Genomic DNA, 16,041 nt, shown 5'->3' on the forward strand with positions numbered 1-16,041 from the left:
TCAGTGGAGCATAGGAACTGTCATGATATTTTTCTAGGATGAACCCAGACACAGCACGCACACACAGAGCTAGTTCTTAGAAGAGAGTTTATTGAACAGGGTGGATGATGGATGACGAAAAGAACCTGAGTCTCTTAACTGACGGAGATGTAGGGTGCAGAAGCTGGCCGGTAGGAGGCGTGTGGAGAGACTGACCGGGAGGAACTCTGGAGCCGAAGACTAGAGACCAGAATGTCTGAGTCGTGGACTTGAGACCAGAACATCTGAGCCGTGGACTTGAGACCAGAATGTCTGAGTCGTGGACTTGAGACTGGAACAGCTCAACAGGAGTTGAGAACTGTAGTGGGAACAGAGCTGAGCTGGATCTAGGCTGAGACTGGAACAAAAACAAAGCTGACAAGGATTCTGGCAGAAACGGAGCGGGAGTGAACACTATGGACCGGCGACGAGAACAGGATGAGGTGAGTCTTATAAAGAGGTGAACACAGGTGGCAACAGATCAGGGGTAATTGCTGCCTGACAGGTGATGGGAATGAAAACTAATTAGTGTCCAGAGGTGTGATTAAAGCTGAGCGAGGGAGAGCTAAGTGAACTACAACATAACAAAGAAGCCAGACAAAACTTAAACCATGACAGGAACTAAATGCTGCTTCTCCATGTCTGGTTCTGGTTCTGGTTCTGCAGAGCAGGCTGGAGCCAGAAGACCTGAGTGGTCTGGAGGGTTGATACACTGATAACAAGTCTGTGATGTATTTAGGTGCTAATTCAGAACCAGGTCCATGTTCTCTACGTTCTTAGTCTTAGTGAGGACTTCAGAACCGGGTCCATGTTCTCTACGTTCTTAGTCTTAGTGGAAGGACTTCAGAACCGGGTCCATGTTCTCTACGTTCTTAGTCTTAGTGGAAGGACTTCAGAACCAGGTCCATGTTCTCTACGTTCTTAGTCTTAGTGAGGACTTCAGAACCGGGTCCATGTTCTCTACGTTCTTAGTCTTAGTGGAAGGACTTCAGAACCGGGTCCATGTTCTCTACGTTCTTAGTCTTAGTGGAAGGACTTCAGAACCAGGTCCATGTTCTCTACGTTCTTAGTCTTAGTGAGGACTTCAGAACCGGGTCCATGTTCTCTATGTTCTTAGTCTTAGTGAGGACTTCAGAACCGGGTCCATGTTCTCTATGTTCTTAGTCTTAGTGGAAGGACTTCAGAACCGGGTCCATGTTCTCTACGTTCTTAGTCTTAGTGAGGACTTCAGAACCGGGTCCATGTTCTCTACGTTCTTAGTCTTAGTGAGGACTTCAGAACCGGGTCCATGTTCTCTACGTTCTTAGTCTTAGTGGAAGGACTTCAGAACCAGGTCCATGTTCTCTACGTTCTTAGTCTTAGTGAGGACTTCAGAACCGGGTCCATGTTCTCTACGTTCTTAGTCTTAGTGGAAGGACTTCAGAACCGGGTCCATGTTCTCTACGTTCTTAGTCTTAGTGGAAGGACTTCAGAACCAGGTCCATGTTCTCTACGTTCTTAGTCTTAGTGAGGACTTCAGAACCGGGTCCATGTTCTCTATGTTCTTAGTCTTAGTGAGGACTTCAGAACCGGGTCCATGTTCTCTATGTTCTTAGTCTTAGTGGAAGGACTTCAGAACCGGGTCCATGTTCTCTACGTTCTTAGTCTTAGTGAGGACTTCAGAACCGGGTCCATGTTCTCTACGTTCTTAGTCTTAGTGAGGACTTCAGAACCGGGTCCATGTTCTCTACGTTCTTAGTCTTAGTGGAAGGACTTCAGAACCGGGTCCATGTTCTCTACGTTCTTAGTCTTAGTGAGGACTTCAGAACCGGGTCCATGTTCTCTACGTTCTTAGTCTTAGTGGAAGGACTTCAGAACCGGGTCCATGTTCTCTACGTTCTTAGTCTCAGTGAGGACTTCAGAACCGGGTCCATGTTCTCTACGTTCTTAGTCTTAGTGAGGACTTCAGAACCGGGTCCATGTTCTCTACGTTCTTAGTCTTAGTGAGGACTTCAGAACCGGGTCCATGTTCTCTACGCTCTTAGTCTCAGTGACGACTTCAGAACCGGGTCCATGTTCTCTACGTTCTTAGTCTTAGTGGGGACTTCAGAACGGGGCCAATGTTCTCTACGTTCTTAGTCATAGTGAGGACTTCATAACTGGGTCCATGTTCTCTACGTTCTTAGTCTTAGTGGAAGGACTTCAGAACAGTGTCCATGTTCTCTACGCTCTTAGTCTCAGTGAGGACTTCAGAACCGGGTCCATGTTCTCTACGTTCTTAGTCTTAGTGGGGACTTTAGAACCGGGTCCATGTTCTCTACGTTCTTAGTCTTAGTGAGGACTTCAGAACCGGGTCCATGTTCTCTACGTTCTTAGTCTCAGTGAGGAATTCAGAACCAGGTCCATGTTCTCTACGTTCTTAGTCTTAGTGGAAGGACTTCAGAACCGGGTCCATGTTCTCTATGTTCTTAGTCTTAGTGAGGACTTCAGAACCGGGTCCATGTTCTCTACGTTCTTAGTCTTAGTGAGGACTTCAGAACCGGGTCCATGTTCTCTACGTTCTTAGTCTTAGTGGAAGGACTTCAGAACCGGGTCCATGTTCTCTACGTTCTTAGTCTCAGTGAGGACTTAAGAACCGGGTCCATGTTCTCTACGTTCTTAGTCTTAGTGAGGACTTCAGAACCGGGTCCATGTTCTCTACGTTCTTAGTCTTAGTGAGGACTTCAGAACCGGGTCCATGTTCTCTACGCTCTTGGTCTCAGTGATGACTTCAGAACCGGGTCCATGTTCTCTACGTTCTTAGTCTTAGTGGGGACTTCAGAACGGGGCCAATGTTCTCTACGTTCTTAGTCATAGTGAGGACTTCATAACTGGGTCCATGTTCTCTACGTTCTTAGTCTTAGTGGAAGGACTTCAGAACAGTGTCCATGTTCTCTACGCTCTTAGTCTCAGTGAGGACTTCAGAACCAGGTCCATGTTCTCTACGTTCTTAGTCTTAGTGAGGACTTCAGAACCGGGTCCATGTTCTCTACGTTCTTAGTCTCAGTGAGGAATTCAGAACCAGGTCCATGTTCTCTACGTTCTTAGTCTTAGTGGAAGGACTTCAGAACCGGGTCCATGTTCTCTATGTTCTTAGTCTTAGTGAGGACGCGCGCAGCAGCGTTCTGGATCAGCTGCAGCGTTCTGATCCACTTTTTAGGCAGACCTGTGAAAACACCGTTGCAGTAATCAATTTGACTAAAAATAAACGCATGGATTAGTGTTTCCAGATCTTTAATCCAGTGTTTCCAGTCCTTTAATCCTGGAAATGTTCTCCAGGTTCTAGAAGGTCCACCTTGTAATTGCCTTTAGATGCTTTTGGAGGTTCATGTCTGAGTCCATCACTACACCCAGGTTTCAGGCCTGATCAGTGGTTTCTAGCTGAAGCAACTGAAGCTGTGTGCTAACTTTTGATCTCTCCTCTAATGGTTCAAATATTATTACTTCAGTTTTGTTTTTATTCAATTGAAGAACATTTTGACACACCCAGGCATTGATTTCTTCTAGGCATTTACTCAGTGCTTGAACTGGTTCATAGTCACCTGGTGACATGGTGATGTAGAGCTGTGTGTCGTCTGCATAGTGATGGTAGCTGATGATGTTTTTTATTATCTGAGCTAGAGGGAGCATGTAGATATTAAAGAGGAGGGGACCCTGGCAGTGGGGGTTCTAGACCAAATTTAGCAGGGGGGCCAGGGTGGGGCCAGTGTTTTTTCACAGGGGCACAGAACAAAAGATTTTGGGGGGGGGGGGGGGGGACTTAAAGGAGAAGTCCGGTCAAAATCAGAAATCAAACTGCTAAAAGTACTTTAAATATAAAACTACTACATACTGTGCAATAAGTTATAAGTTTTTTTAAATTAAGAATAATTTTCATTTAATCTTGTTTATGTGGAGGAACCCATCTTGTTCAAGAATAGTACTGTCACCTCCCATTTTGTGACGTCACTCAGCGGACCCGCTGTTGAGCAAGTCCCAACCCTCTGTTGTTTGTTCCAACATTCAATTGAATTCAATTTTATTTATATAGCGCCAAATCATGAAACATGTCATCTCAAGGCACTTTACAAAGTCAAGTTCAATCATATTATACAGATTGGGTCAGATTATACAGATTGGTCAAAAATGTCCTATATAAGGAAACCAGTTGATTGCATCAAAGTCCCGACAAGCAGCATTCACTCCTGGGGAACCGTAGAGCCACAGGGAGAGTCGTCTGCATTGTACATGGCTTTGCTGCAATCCCTCATACTGAGCAAGCATGAAGCGACAGTGGGAAGAAAAACCACCCATTAACGGGAAGGAAAACCTCCGGCAGAACCGGGCTCAGTATGAACGGTCATCTGCCTCGACCGACTGGGGGTTACAGAAGACAGAACAGAGACACAACAAGAGAGACAAAAAAGCACAGAAGCACACATTGATCTAGTAATCTGTTCTACATTAGATGGTAGTAGTGGGTGATCTGTCTTCTCTGGATGATGTCACAGTTAACAGAACGCCAGACCAGGTGTACCTACTATGAAAAAAAAGAGAGAGAGCAAAAAGTTAAAAGCTGAAATGACAACAGTCATTTCAATGTAATACAATGCAAAACTGGAGAACAGTAGAAATCAGTAGAGTGAGAAAATTAGACCCTGATGTCCTCCAGCAGCCTAGGCCTATAGCAGCATAACTATAGAGGTAGCTCAGGGTAACATGAGCCACTCTAACTATAAGCTTTGTCAAAAAGGAAAGTTTTAAGATTAGTCTTAAAAGTAGACGGGGTGTCTGCCTCACGGACCAAAACTGGGAGTTGGTTCCACAGGAGAGGAGCCTGATAGCTAAAGGATCTGCCTCCCATTCTAGTTTTAGAGACTCTAGGAACCACCAGCAGACCTGCAGTCTGAGAGCGAAGTGCTCTGTTAGGAACATACGGGGTAATCAGAGCTCTGATATATGATGGAGTTTGATTATTAAGGGCTTTATACGTTAGAAGGAGAATTTTAAATTCTATTCTTGATTTAACAGGAAGCCAATGAAGGGAAGCTAAAACAGGAGAAATATGATCCCTCTTGTTGATTTTCATCAGAACTCTTGCTGCAGCATTTTGGATCAGCTGAAGGCTTTGAACTGCATTTTGTGGACTTCCTGATAGTAAAGAATTACAATAGTCCAGCCTTGAAGTAACAAATGCATGGACCAGTTTTTCAGCGTCACTCCTGGACAGAATGTTTCTAATTTTGGCGATATTCCTGAGGTGAAAAAAGGAAACTCTGGAAACCTGTTTAATATGAGATTTAAATGACATGTCTTGGTCAAAAATAACACCAAGATATTTTACTTTTTTACCAGAGGCCAAGTTAATGCCACCCAGATTAAGTGATTGGTTAAGAAGTTTATTTTTTGAAGACTCTGACCCAAAGATTACAACTTTGGTCTTGTCGGAATTTAGATGCAGGAAATTTAAAGTCATCCAGCTTTTGATGTCATCAAGACATGACTGCAGTCGAAGTAATTGATTGGATTCATCAGGATTTATGGATCAATATAGCTGAGTATCATCAGCATAACAGTGGAAATTAATCCCATGCTGTCTGATAATTTTGCCAATCGGAAGCATATTTAAAGTAAATAGAATTGGTCCAAGGACTGAACCCTGTGGTACTCCACAGGTGACCCTAGAGTTTGAGGAAGATTTATTATTAACATGAACAAACTGGAATCTGTCCGACAGATAAGATTTAAACCAGCCTAATGCTTTCCCCTTAATCCCTACAGTATGTTCAAGTTTTTGTAGGAGAATATTGTGATCAACTGTATCAAATGCAGCACTGAGATCTAACAGGACAAGTATAGACACAAGTCCATTATCTGAGGCCATGAGAATATCATTAGTGACCTTCACCAGAGCTGTTTCAGTGCTATGATGAGCTCTGAAGCCTGACTGAAACTCCTCAAGTAGGTCATTGCTTTGTAAATGTTCACAAAGTTGATTAGCATTTACTTTCTCAAGAATTTTGGATAAGAAAAGAAGATTAGATATAGGTCTGTAGTTTACTAACTCATCTTGATCAAGAGAAGGTTTCTCAAGTAAAGGTTTAATAACAGCTACTTTAAAAGCCTGTGGTACATATCCATTTACTAAGGATAGATTAATCATGTCTAAAATAGGACCACTGATCAGAGGGAATACCTCCTTAAACAACTTGGTTGGGATTGGGTCTAACATACAGGTAGAAGGTTTAGATGAAGCTAAAATTTTAGATAGCTCAGAAAGCTCTACTGCTTCTAAACAGTTCAGACACTGCGAAGGTTCTAAAGATTCCTCCAATTCTGCCTCACTTACTGAGGACGAGGTAATCATGTTTGGGAGGATGCCAATTATTTTATTTTTAATGGCATCAATTTTATTTATGAAGAATCCCATAAAATCATTACTACTAAGAGCTAAGGGAATGGATGGATCAACAGAGCTGTGGCTCTGAGTAAGTTTGGCAACTGTACTAAAGAGAAATCTAGGATTATTTTTATTCTCTTCAATTAATTATGAAAAATATGCTGCTCTAACTCTGCGAAGGGTCTTGGTATACAACAATAGACTGTCCCTCCAGATTAAGTAGCATTACTTTTGGTGTGTAGAGCACCATTTTCTCTCCAATTTCCTAACATTGTGCTTGAAGGAACGCAGCTCTGAATTAAACCAGGGAGCCAGCTTCCTGTGAATAATGCTGGTGAAGATTCTCAGTCACCCAGGTCATGGTCATTCCAAAAAAGGTAAAAAACAAAGCAACTGGACTTGTTTTCCGTAGTTGAAGACGTTTCGCTTCCTCTCCATGAAGCTTTCTCAATTCAAAAAGTCTGGAGTAATGTGGAGTAACAAGGTTTATACAATTGGTAAACAAAGCCTTGTAATGGCTTAGATAACATGCAAATTCAACAGAAACAGGACCACCCCTTAGTAATGGGCGGTCGTTAAAGCCATTACGCCAGGAGATTGGACCGAAACTGGTCCACTCCTCTGTAACGAGGAGTCGTCAGGGTCGTTATTGGCTTGGCTTAAAGGAACAATGTTTTGATCACCCGAATAAGGGTGAGAGTGATTATTCACAGGTGATTATTCCTGTGTTCCTTGTTATGCTGATGATGTTCAGATCTACTTTCCTTTAGTATCAAAATCCAACAACCCTGTACAGTCATTTTCTGACTGCTTAAACGATGTAAAATCTTGGATGACCTCAAACTTCCTCAATCTAAATGAAAATAAGACCGAAATTATTACGTTTGGTTGTAGTCCAGCAGTTTTTCCTCCTGGCTCCTTGGGCCCTCTTACACCTAACATTCGATCATCAGTTAAAAATCTTGGTGTAATATTTGATGATAGGTTGAAATTCGATCACCAGGTTAGTTCGGTCGTAAAAAACAGTTTTTACCAGTTAAGAATTTTATCAAAAGTGAAAGGGTACCTGCCACGCAGAGATCTGGAGACTGTAATCCATGCTTTTATTAATACAAGATTAGATTACTGTAATTCATTATATGCTGGCTTGGACCACTCACTTTTACACCGTCTGCAGTTGGTACAAAATGCAGCTGCCCGTCTCCTTACTGGCACACGTAAACGTGACCACATATCACCCGTTCTAGCCTCGCTGCATTGGCTTCCGGTTGTTTTTAGAATAGATTTTACAATTTTATTGTTTGTTTTTAAAGCTCTTAATGGTCTAGCCCCCCAGTATTTGACTGAGCTTCTCAAAATCCATGTCCTGGCCAGAACACTGAGATCCTCTAATCAGTTGCTACTGGCCATGCCTAAAACCAGACTTAAAACCAAAGGTGACCGCGCCTTTATAGCAGCGGCACCGAGACTCTGGAACAACTTTCCTTGGCATATTCGATCGGCAGGCTCCTTGGAGGTTTTTAAATCCTCTCTAAAAACACATTTCTTTTCCCTGGCTTTTAATCAAGTCTATGTGGACATTTGGCAAATTATAATCTATTTTAATATTTTATTTAAATTGAAACATTTATCCTATTATATTTTTATCTGCATTCAATTTTTCTTTTTGCATTGTGTTTATGTATTTTAGCATTCAGTTTTTATCTTTTATCTGTACAGCACTTTGGTCAACCCCGGTTGTTTTAAATGTGCTTTATAAATAAAGTTTGAGTTGAGTTGAGTGAATAATCAGCTTCTTTTTCAAGGGAGCTACATTGTCTAATGCAGAACGCAATGAGGAAGTCACATTGTTAGCAAAGGTATCGATTTGTGAATGGGAAGAAACAGCAATGCTGCCATCTACAGGGCATTTCTGGAATACTGAGGATATTATAAAGGGGACAGACTCTTTAAGTTTTGATACAGCATTACCCGATAAAGATCTACTATAATTGAACCCTCTTTTGGGGGTGGAGAACTCAGTTAGATTAAACTCAAATGTTATTAAAAAATGATCAGATAGGACAGGGTTGTGAGGAAATACTGTTAATTCTTCACAATCAATGCCATATGTCAGAACAAGGTCTAAATTATGGAGCCGAGAGTGTGATATCTTGTCATCAGAACCTGCTAAATGTTCTATTCACTGTCCTGAAGACCTGTGTGGACAGAACCTTCAACTCCACTGACCTCAAGCTCTGGGTCACTGTCCCCACCAGCATCAGCTGCTGGATGAATTTTGACTTCCTTCCTAATTGTTCTGGTTCCTCCACAGAGTGGACCAGCAGAACTCAGAGGTTCCCAGAGGTCCATCTGCCCAGCAGCATCAAACCCACCTGGACTCCATATTTATGGTCTGTACATGTACAACAACTACTTTTCCATCGGTTCTGTTCAGTAGTCTCCATGCTGGACTTTGTGGACCAGTGGACCGTCAGTCTGTCCAACATGGTTCTGATGTTTGGATCCATGATCTCAGTCTGATGTGTCCTTCATATATTATTCTGTTCCAGCTGCTGGAGGACAACATTGTCACTTTTGTGAAGAAGGAGCTGAAGAAGATCCAGAAGGTTCTGAGTCCAGATGACCCAGACTGCTCAGAGAGTCAGAGAGATGATGAGGAGGTGCTGGAAGGTGAGGATGAAGAGCAGAGAAGGAGCAGCAGAGAGGCACTGATGAAGATCACTCTGAACTTCCTGAGGAGAATGAAGCAGGAGGAGCTGGCTGACCGTCTGCAGAGCAGTAAGAGGATTTCTACCAAGATATAACCTGATGGATAAATCACACATTTACTGATGTCTGAAGAGATGGAATCACATTTATTCACATCAGAACTTCAGAAGATCATTTTGCTCTTACCTTTTCATGTGTGTACTTAGGAGCCTTCATGTCCTTTTTGGGCAGTTTGGTTCTCCAATCACACCTGAGAATGTCTCAAAGAGACTAGATCTCTTCTTTTAGCATGTTCCAATAACATTGATCAGGTTTCTTTACAAAGAAATTAGCAGAGAAAGAGTTTTAAGTAAAGTCAGTAGAGGAACGGAAAAGCAGAGAGTTTTAAGCAATCACCATTTTTGGCAAGAAGATGTCAGTTAGTCTCAAATAAATTGGTCTATTTTTAGCTTAATTAAGTCATCTTTACTTATATGTGCATGTCCAATATTAATTATGATTCTTACCTTGTCTTGAAAGTCTATTTTTGTAAGAAGGTGGACTTTTTTTAAGATGTAGAACCTCCGTTTAGCATTTGGGTAAGCAACAGCTCAGACATAAAACGCTATTGTCACTGTTCATGTTGAGGTAAAGCTTGCAGTCAAAACCTGGTCCCCTTCGTCTCAAATTAACATGATGGTTTTCAAGTTATGGCTGATTCTAGGAAAGTATAACAAATTAAATCTATTAATTCTTTTATCTCCATAGTTTAGCATCTTCATCTTTAAATCTTTTAAAATAATCCTTTATGACATTTTTCTAGATGAAGTTATTGCATGGTATTGGAGATGTCAAAATAAAAGCAAACAAAAATAAACACAAGCTAAACAAAACATAAAAGAACAGCAAAAAATATAAGAAATATTGGCTTATAAAGAGCACATTAATACTATAACCTGTCCAGCCAAGTTTATAATGAGTAGCACTCAACGTTCTGCACGTTATGAACTGGGTCTGCTGTGTGCTGACAGGGTGAAGCGACACCTAGTGCCCACCTATCAAAGGTTGGTTTAAACCAGTCACTGTATCAAATTAAAGCGTGAGCAGCACCTGCAATGACAAACCACATGAAGGTAAGCTAGTCAAGACATTCCTTCCTGTTCTTCTTTCAAAGAAGAAATTATGGATTCTTACCGAACAGATGTTATAGCAGCAGCTACAGGCACGTTTTCCTGCACTGCAATATTAATTTTTGTCAGCTCTTTGCTTTACTGGTATGTCCCGCCTTGAACCATAGTACCACAATGTGATTGGCCCGCACTGTTTTTGATTCGGACATAAACGGTTGAAGCCGAAGCAGTAAAAGATGGATTCAGTTGTGTTTGTGAACACACAAATACCACGAGAATTCATCTTATATGCAAGGTTATTAATATTTATCTCGTTAGGACAATGGATTACTAGCTTATTACTGAGTGTTTATTTCTTTCTGGTGATTTTCACCAGGTGAATTTTAGTGCTATTTTAAATGTATGCAACTGTTTATATTTTAATTGATCTAAGGTAAGACTTTAAGTGAGCTGATTTTGCACCTTGTCCAAAATAGTTGCATAATTAATGTAATTACTGGTTACATAGTATATAAGCGGGCTACATTTAGTTGACTTGAGCACAGATGTTTCATTTATTATTCTTGAGAAGAGATTTGCTAACCCCCGGTGAGAATCATCTGTAATTAGTGATGCTTAGTCTCTACAGGCCCCCTTTCTGTTAAGATTGCTGCAGGAGAACCGGATATTCAGCCATACACAGAGATATGTTTAAATGTTTATTCAGAGGATGAATAACGGAGGGTGAGGAAGACAGACAGTAACAGACTTGGCAGATGAGTTAAGGCTGAAAGTGCTAGCTTGCAGGGATGAGCAGAGGACCAGAAGATGTAGGCGGTGCCAAACCCAAATGGCCATGTGGACCGGGGACCACCAGAACAGACAAAGCAAGTGGCTGGAACTCATGGAGAAATAGGCAGAACTGCAGCATGCAGACACAGACGACTTAACTGAATAGACCAGCTGGCTGTTCATAAAGTTTCCGGTAGTGAAGGGCGAGCTGGGCACACATTACTCTCTCTTTCTTACATGTTTGCAAACTATTATTCTAAACCATTTCTCTGCCCCCAAAAATACAAAACCTCTCACTCAGGAGCTTACAAGACTGCCACTGGAGATATTTAAAAAGGAGACAAACCTTTCATGGGGCCTCTTGGCTGTGACGTCATCTCCTCTGTGGCCTGTAGACCCAAAAAAACGGTCCAAGATGGCTGCCGAGTAGATTTAACTCAACTGAGCTCTAGGAAAATAAACTTCTAACTGGCTAAAAGAAGGAAGCACATGGGAAATTTGCATAACACGTCTGCAGTTTTCCTACAGGTAATTCATAGAGACATAAATGTCGAGCTGTGACAGGAAAAAGAAACTGAAGAAAGCCAAAGTGAGCCTGTTTGAAGCCTCATCAAGCAACCCTCTGTCTGATATCATCATTAGGGCTGTCATGATTCCTTGAATGATTCGAGGCAAAATTATCTGCCTTGAAGCCTGGCTACATTGTTTAGTTATTCTGTGCACTCTGTGCCGGCCAGGCAGCTAACACTAATCATAGCCTAACTTGCTAATACATAGATGTCAAGTGTTGATGTCCACTATGGAGACAGGCAAAAAAGCGGACAAAGAGAACTAACATTTTAAAGGTGTAGGGACACTTTAAATTTACCAGAAAAGAAACTGTGCAGCTAGCTGCCTGGTATCGACCAGGCTTCTAGCAGCCAAAGATCAGCACTTCTCTCGCTGCTCGACCCTCACCTTTCCATTCTCGCCAGGACTTGTCTTATAGCTCAACGTGGTGGCCAAACGGCCAATTACGTGAGGGCTATACCATTATGTGAAAACAGAGAGGGTTGCAGTGAGTGCAGCAGTGAGTTAAGAGTGAGTTTGTGGGGTTGTTCTGTAAAATAACTATGAGGGACAGGAGAACACAAAGCATCTGGGTTTTAGTTTAAAGACGTTGGAGACATCAAAGCAGAACTTCTTCACTGCAGAATTAAAATAACTTTAAGAGCAGGTTCCACTAAAAACCTGAGAAATATCTGAACTATATAATTAGAGGAACGTTTGGTTCTGTTCAGTGGATGTCTTTGCAGTTGTTAATTTGTGGTACAAAAAAGTTTGACAAAAATATTGTTCTGTAAACAAACAGGTTTTTTCTATTTAATTTAGACACTTTATTTTCTTATTATCTATCATTGCACAGTATTTTTCTTTCACTTCATTACTGTACAGCTACCTTTAAATTTTGCTTTTTTCATATAAATTAATCTTGTGCATAAGTCTGGTGTCCAAGCCTACCTGTTTTTGCCACTGTCACACCCAGATCCCGTTGTTGTGGGACAGTAAAGGTATTTCATCCACACGTCCATCTGTAACAGCTTCAGTAGGGAGGCCCAGACGTCCCTCTCTCCGGCCACTTGGGCCAGCTCCTCCGGAATCCCAAGGCGTTCCCAGCAGAGAGACATAGTCCCTCCAGAGTGTCCTGGGTCTTCCCCTGGGCCTCCTCCCGGTGGGACGTGCCCGCAACACCTCACCAGGGAGGCGTCCAGGAGGCATCCTGACCAGATGCCTGAGCCACCTCAACTGGCTCCTCTTGACGTGGAGCCAGTTGAGGTGCCCGGCCGGGCTCCATGGGTAAAAGCCCGGCCACCAGACGCTCGCCAGCGTGCCCCACCTCCAGGCTTGGCTCCAGAGTGGGGCCCCGGTGACCCGCGTCCGGGCAAGGGAACACAACGTCCATTTGTTGTACTCATCATATGGGGTCTTTGGGCTGCTCTTTGTCTGGTCCCTCACCTAGGACCTGTCTGCCATGGGTGACATTACTCGGGGCATAAAGCCCCTCACAGCATAGCTCCTAGGGTCATTGGGACACTCAAACCCCTCCACCACAGTAAGGTGTCAGGCCAAGGAGAGGCGTTCCCATTGTATTTGAATTGAAAGGTATTTAAATTGTAATAAAATGGGAAAGATTTTTAAAAAGGCAATATTTACTTTGCCTGAATTTAACTTAGCCCTGAAGTAAACTTGAAAGGGCTGAAGATTTAACATTTTGATCCTAGAGCTTTTTAGTTGAAGATTTATCCTTGTTATTCAAAACATAATTGGAATCTTTGCTAATTAGCATTTCAATCTGAAAAACTCACACAGAAAGAAAAGGCAATTAGAAGAATTTTATTGATACAATATTTTAAGAGTTTGGCGCTCAGACCTCGGCAGGAAAAATTTACGCTGCATTATACTTCAATATGGTTCTTATTTATTGAATTGTTATCATTATTGTTTCGGTGTTTTTTATGTTTCAGCTTGAAGTATGCTGTGTTCTGTTATACCTAATCTCAATAAAGGTTGAAAAAAATAGTGGTCTTCTTCTTCCAGGTCGCCCCCTGTCAGCAGTAAGACGCCTGTGCGTTCTGTCCAGAACTTTTATCCCAGAGAGGCATTGAAACATTGAATTCAAAGGGTTAAAGTATAGAAATGACTCTTGAAAGAGAATTCTATACTCTAACACTTTGAATCAAAACAAACTACAGAAATGGTATAGATCAGTACTGAGGCTCTGGTATAAAAATGGCAAAAAAGGAAGGATGAGTTCTGCATGTTGGTCCCACAAGTCTTTCTAAAAGCCAATTTCCTCATCCAGCTCCTCTCATTTTGCCAGTAGAAACTGGTCACCACTTGGGTATTATCTGGCAGACTGTAGAATAGCATGGAGTCCAAGTTTATACAAGTGTATCTGCTGCCAGGAGATAACTGACCATTTCCTTTAGTCCCTTTGCCCCTATCCATGTATTTAACATCTGTGACGTACACAATGCCTGTAAATTATCTGTTAATATCCAATAACTGCTTTCAACAGCTCCAACAACCTTTGTCTTCATGTAATATCTAACAGTTTTCCTTCCTGATTTCACTTTTTCTGTTAATTTAGAACATTTTGCTGCCGTTTGTCAACCTAAACTTAAATCTGGTCTGAAGAAGAAGTTCCAGTGTGTGTTTGAGGGGATCGCTAAAGCAGGAAGTCCAACCCTTCTGAACCAGATCTACACAGAGCTCTACATCACAGAGGGAGGGACTGGAGAGGTCAATGATGAACATGAGGTCAGACAGATTGAAACAGCATCCAGGAAACCACACAGACCAGAAACAACCATCAGACAAGAAGACATCTTTAAAGTCCCACCTGGAAGAGATCAACCAATCAGAACAGTGATGACAAAGGGAGTGGCTGGCATTGGGAAAACAGTCTTAACCCAGAAGTTCACTCTGGACTGGGCTGAAGGCAAAGCCCACCAGAACATCCACTTCATATTTCCATTCACCTTCAGAGAGCTGAATGTGCTGAAAGAGAAAAAGTTCAGCTTGGTGGACCTTGTTCATCACTTCTTTACTGAAACCAAAGAAATCTGCAGCTTTGAACACTTCCAGGTTCTGTTCATCTTTGATGGTCTGGATGAGAGTCGACTTCCTCTGGACTTCCAGAACCAGGAGATCCTGACTGATGCTACAGAGTCCACCTCAGTGGATGTTCTGCTGACAAACCTCATCAGGGGGAAACTGCTTCCCTCTGCTCGCCTCTGGATAACCACACGACCTGCAGCAGCCAATCAGATCCCTCCTGAGTGTGTTGGCATGGTGACAGAGGTCAGAGGGTTCACTGACCCACAGAAGGAGGAGTACTTCAGAAAGAGATGCAGAGATGAGGAGCAGGCCAGGAGGATCATCTCCCACATGAAGACATCAAGAAGCCTCCACATCATGTGCCACATCCCAGTCTTCTGCTGGATCACTGCTACAGTTCTGGAGGACGTGTTGGAGACCAGAGAGGGAGGAGAGCTGCCCAGCACCCTGACTGAGATGTACATCCACTTCCTGGTGGTTCATACCAAAGTGAAGAAGGTCAAGTATAATGGAGGAGCTGAAACAGATCCACACTGGAGTCCAGAGAGCAGGAAGATGATTGAGTCTCTGGGAAAACTGGCTTTTAATCAGCTGCAGAAAGGAAACCTGATCTTCTATGAATCAGACCTGACAGAGTGTGGCATCGATATCAGAGCAGCCTCAGTGTACTCAGGAGTGTTCACACAGATCTTTAGAGAGGAGAGAGGGCTGTACCAGGACAAGGTGTTCTGCTTCGTCCATCTGAGTGTTCAGGAGTTTCTGGCTGCTCTTCATGTTCATCTTACCTTCATCAACTCTGGTGTAAACCTGATGGATGAAACACAATCAATATCTAAGAGGATTTTAGGCCTCCTATTTTTTAGGAGGCCTAAATTGAAGTTTCATCAGAGAGCTGTTGATCAGGCCTTACAGAGTCCAAATGGATACCTGGACTTGTTCCTCCGGTTCCTCCTGGGACTTTCACTGCTGACCAATCAGAGACTCCTACAAGGTCTGCTGACACAGACAGGAAGTAGCTCACAGACCAATCAGGAAACAGTTCAGTACATCAAGGAGCAGATCAGTGAGAATGTGTCTGCAGAGAAAAGCATCAATCTGTTCCACTGTCTGAATGAACTGAAGGATCGTTCTCTAGTGGAGGAGCTCCAACAGTCTCTGAGTTCAGGAAGTCTCTCTTCAGATAAACTGTCTCCTGCTCAGTGGTCAGCTCTGGGTTTCATCTTAGTGTCATCAGCAGAAGATCTGGATGTGTTTGACCTGAAGAAATACTCTGCTTCAGAGGAGGTTCTCCTGAGGCTGCTGCCAGTGGTTAAAGCCTCCAACAAAGCTCTGTAAGGACACAGATTGTTGCTGCTTTTATTTTTGAGAAGTCTGCTAATGAGGTAAATATTGATTCATGTTTTTTAGTTTATAATATCAGATGTGTTTCCCTGT

At 42.5% G+C, this 16,041-nt stretch overlaps 1 protein-coding gene across 1 annotated transcript in view; it reads left to right on the forward strand.

The window, feature by feature from the left end:
* Nucleotides 1-422: 422 nt before the first annotated feature.
* Nucleotides 423-16,041, forward strand: part of LOC118557027 (NACHT, LRR and PYD domains-containing protein 12-like) — a 45,655-nt gene continuing 30,036 nt past the window's right edge. The window contains exons 1-4 of the mRNA XM_036125896.1: nt 423-461; nt 8,730-8,808; nt 8,968-9,196; nt 14,138-15,938. Of these exons, the coding sequence (XP_035981789.1) occupies nt 457-461; nt 8,730-8,808; nt 8,968-9,196; nt 14,138-15,938 (2,114 nt within the window). The 5' untranslated portion in view covers nt 423-456. The remainder of the gene's footprint in view (nt 462-8,729; nt 8,809-8,967; nt 9,197-14,137; nt 15,939-16,041) is intronic.

The sequence above is a fragment of the Fundulus heteroclitus genome, chromosome 22 (assembly GCF_011125445.2).
Source record: "Fundulus heteroclitus isolate FHET01 chromosome 22, MU-UCD_Fhet_4.1, whole genome shotgun sequence".
Taxonomy (NCBI): domain Eukaryota; kingdom Metazoa; phylum Chordata; class Actinopteri; order Cyprinodontiformes; family Fundulidae; genus Fundulus; species Fundulus heteroclitus.